General features: G+C 44.6%; 1 protein-coding gene across 1 annotated transcript; it reads left to right on the forward strand.

Annotated features, from left to right (window-relative positions):
- Positions 1-2,114: 2,114 nt before the first annotated feature.
- On the forward strand, positions 2,115-3,971 carry LOC141111701 (fumonisin B1 esterase-like). Its single transcript, XM_073603848.1, is given in 3 exon segments — positions 2,115-2,195; positions 2,198-2,523; positions 3,800-3,971. Coding segments are annotated over 3 exon segments (579 nt in total).
- Positions 3,972-4,390: the final 419 nt, after the last annotated feature.

The following is a 4,390-nucleotide window of genomic DNA, read 5'->3' on the forward strand; positions in this document are numbered from 1 at the left end:
ATGGGGATAAATCCGGATGTATATCTCTGCTTCGCTCTTGATCTCCAACAGCCCCTTTCAGTGTAGTATACTCTCATACAGCGGTATATGTAAAAAAAATAAAGGCTATCTAGTGCTCTCTGTAAAAGCTTTAATAGCTAATAAAATAGAGGTATTGCACTCACATATAAGGCACTCAACCACCATGCCAGTGTATTAGACAGACAACATAATCCCAGTGTGCTTGAACATCGGTAGTAATGACCGCGGTCACTGATTATTTGGTATTTTGTTGTAAGTTGCGCTGCACTGTATAGATGGTTTGATTTACATTGAAGTGAGTGAGAACACTTTTTGAGTGATAAGAAGCAACTTTTTTATCTATTGATTACCATTATTTTAATCACTTTGAACATTTTTTCACTTTGAACATTTGTATTTACTTTGATTAGTTTCACCCACTTTTGATCTTTAAAGATTTATAGAATTTTGGGATTATATAATAAATTTGTTTGCGCTGATTGAATTTGGAGTCATTTGTTTTATTACCATTGTTTCTTTAAATAATTGGTGCAAACCTAATGGGAGCAATTTGGAAACATCTACAAAAGGGATCTACACTCACTGGCCACTTTATTAAGTACACCCGTTCAATTACTTGGTAAAACAAATTGATAATCAACCAATCACATGGCAGCAACTCAATCCATTTAAGCATCTAGATGTGGTGAAGACGATTTGCTGAAATTCAAACAGAGCATCAGAATGAGGAAGAAAGGGAATTTAAGTGACTTTGAATGTAGCATGGTTGTTGGTGCAAGATGGGCTGGTCTGAGTATTTCAAAATCTGCTGATCTACTGGGATTTTCATGCACAACCATCTCTAGTGTTTACAGAGAATGGTCCGAAAAAGAGAAAATATCCAGTGATTGGAGGTTGTGTGGAGGAAAATGGTTTGTTGATGTCAGAGATCAGAGGAGAATAGGCAGACTTATTCCAGATGACATAAAGGCAAGAGTAACTCAAAATAACCACTCATTACAACCAAGGTATGCAGAATACCATCTATGAATGCACAACACATGGAACCTTGCGGCAGGTGGACTACAGCAGCAGAACACCACACCGGGTGCCACTCCCGTCAGCTAATACCAGGAAACTGGGGCCAATATTCGCACAGGATCACCAAAATTGGACAACAGAAGACTGAAAAACATTGTCCGGTCTGATGAGTCTCGATTTCAGCTGCAACATTCAGATGGGAAGGTCAGAATGTGGCATAATAAACATGAAAGCATGGATCCATCCTGCCTTGGATTAATGGTTCGGGCTGCTGGTGGTGGTGTAATGGTGTGGGGGGATATTTTCTTGGCACACTTTGGGCCCTTAATACGAATTGAGCATCGTTTAAATGTCACGGCCTACCTGAGTACTGTTGCTGACCATGTACATACCTTTATGACTACAGTGTACCCATCATCTGATGGCTACTTCCACCATGTCACAAAGCTCAGATCATGTAACCACTGGTTTCTTAAACCAGACAATATGCTCACCGTACTCCAATGGCTTTCATAGTTACCAGATCTCAATCCAATATAGAACCTTTGGGATGTGGTGGAACAGGTGAGTCGCATCATGGATGTGCGGCCGACAAATCTGCATCAACTGCGTGATGCCATCATATCAATTTGGACCAAAATCTGAGGAATGTTTCCAACACCTTGTTGAATGTATGCCACGAAGAATTAAGGCAGTTCTGAAGGCAAAAAGGGTTCCAACAGGTGCTAGCAAGGTGTACCTAATAAATTGGCCGGTGAGTGTATGTCGCTTATTCAGTTGACAGTATTTGTTTTGCTATGCTCAGACAGTTTTATCGCAATAGGAAATAAATCATCCATCCATGGCCAGCCTTAGGTATCCAACTTCACCTAGTAGTTATAGCCATTCTTATAGGCTATTGGTAGTATTAAATGTTTCTCTGTTTTCTTGACAGCTGTGGGAATACTCTGGGAGAGCAAGGCTCACATTCAGAGTTTTAGCACTTAAAAGGTCTCTAAGGAGGAAAAAAAAAGAAGCATTGCGGGAGAAGGACTTTGACACCGGCATTAAAGAGCTACCCATCCTTCAAGACCATGGTTGCTATAGGTGTTAGGATTATACTGCTCTGTTTGCTGGCAGCTGGTTTTGCTTACCTATTGGGAAATTCAGGATGTACAGTACACTAGTAGATGTATCGACATCATGTGGAATGGTTTGTGGTCATCCCTGTGATCATGGTTATATGTTTATAGGGATTGCTTATGCCATTCCCCTCACTGGGCCATTGCGCTGGAGGCCTCCTGTGGAGCTCACCTGCTGGAATGACACTCTTATTGCCACTGATTTCAAGTTCATGTGTGCCCAAGTGAGGCCTTGGAGTGACAAGGGAACAGTAATGGGCTCAGAAGATTGCCTGTATGTGAATGTGTGGACACCATCAATGAATCATAAGGCCAAACTGAGAGTAATGGTTTGGATCCATGGAGGTTGCCTTTTATCTATCAGAAGAGGCGTAGCTTGAAGCTTGTGGGCCCGATGCAAAAGTTGACCTTCCCCCCCACCCCCACCCATCACTTCCACTGTGTGTGCAGATAAACCCACCGCACGCCAAGATACTCAAAGTGGCTCAAGAGTTTAGAGTTCCCAGAGTTCCTCCTTACATTAGAGGACAGGGATCACCCCTGGAGAATCAGAGGACAGGGATCATCCCTAGAGAATCAGAGGACAGGGATCACCCCTGGAGAATCAGAGGACAGGGATCACCCCTGGAGAATCAAAGGACAGGGACCCCTGGCAGGTCATTTGGCAGAACTCCTTTCCCATCCCAGCACTGTATACAGCTCCACCCCCCTCCCCCCCACAATACAAAGGGCTGAAATCACTTTCCGTTACACACAGTATATCAGCCTTCAAAGGGTGTATGTGGCTTTTATGTTGTCGTTCTGACCTGTGAAATCCCCTGGTCGGAACGGCAGTGTAGTTGCTGTAGGCAGATAAACCCTGTGCAGATCATGGCTGACTGGCTTTGTTGTAAAGGAATGCGATTTCAGCCCTGCGGAGGAGGAGCAGTATAGAGTGCTGTAATTGGAAAGAAGCTCAGCAGCAGGCATAGCATCCGGGGCAAAGGGGATGGTCAGGGGGGTTTTGGGGGGGGGGGGGGGGCGCAATTTAGATCTGGGGAGAAAAGCCATGTGACACGAAATCTGGAGCCTGCAGCCCCTCAGGAAGGTGTTAAGGGATTTGTTTTAGCAGTTTCTGAAGGTTTCTCTGTCAGTGTTGGCAGGTGTTGGGGCAAGGTCACCTCCCGGGAGGTGTGTGTCTTTACCCCAGTTGTCAGGGAAGTGGGGTAAGCGGACATCCCTGGGTGGGTGGGGGGGGGGTTACAGAGAATCCCAGCGGTACCTCACCAGTAACATCAGTCCCATCATGGCTACAGGAAGGCATTCTCCTCCTCTCGCTGAGCTTGGTTACCATTCCATGTTGCAAGCACACAGCACAGACACTTCCCCATCCTGGGCTGTTCTCACCCCATGCTCTACTCCATTCAGGAAATGGCTCACAGCTTCTCCCCAGCCAATGAGAACAGAGGGGTGTGGACTGTGGAAGGCAAAATGGAAGCCCAGTACTGAAGCATGGCTGTAGAGCCCTAGGGCAGATCGGAGCTGGACTTTGTGGAGGATATGATAATATGACAGGGAGGCTGCAGGGGCCCTCTGGAGCTAGGGGCGGGGATTGCGATTGTGACCCCTGCAACCCCTTACGCTACGCCAATGTCAACCAGTGGTTCAGAACCTAGCTATTCCCCAAATGAAGACCTAGTAAGGGAAAGCCATATTGTCCATGTCAGCTTTAACTACCGTCTTAATGCTTTTGGATTCCTGGCTTTGACTGAACTTCGAGAAGAATCTCCTACTAACACCTCCGGTAACCACAGCACAATGCATGCATAGATCATGTATTGTTAAAATTATAACAAATTTATATTATAACAAAATCTAATTTCTCTGTACACGCTTTAATCTTGAAAAGTCAAGATTTGCTCAATGCCATTTACATACTTATCGCCTCCTCTCAGCATAGTTATTGTGGAGCTATGAGTTTTTTTATGCATGGTGCCTTCTTATAGTAGCTATGCAATGTTCTCTAAAATATCCACATCAGTAGATATTCCAGAACACACTAGATTCTGTCAGTTCCAGTCTAAATTTTACTTTGCTATGTATTACCCTAGCACCTTGATCTGGGAAGTCTAGTTTCAATAATGCACCAGTAGGGCTACAGACCCCTGAGTGATGGTTGCCAAGCTGGTGACCAGACATTTCAGTTTTTGCACAGATAATTCTAGGGCCATGTGCACCAGATATTGTGT

The sequence above is a fragment of the Aquarana catesbeiana genome, linkage group LG11 (genome assembly GCF_042186555.1).
Source record: "Aquarana catesbeiana isolate 2022-GZ linkage group LG11, ASM4218655v1, whole genome shotgun sequence".
NCBI classification, from domain to species: domain Eukaryota; kingdom Metazoa; phylum Chordata; class Amphibia; order Anura; family Ranidae; genus Aquarana; species Aquarana catesbeiana.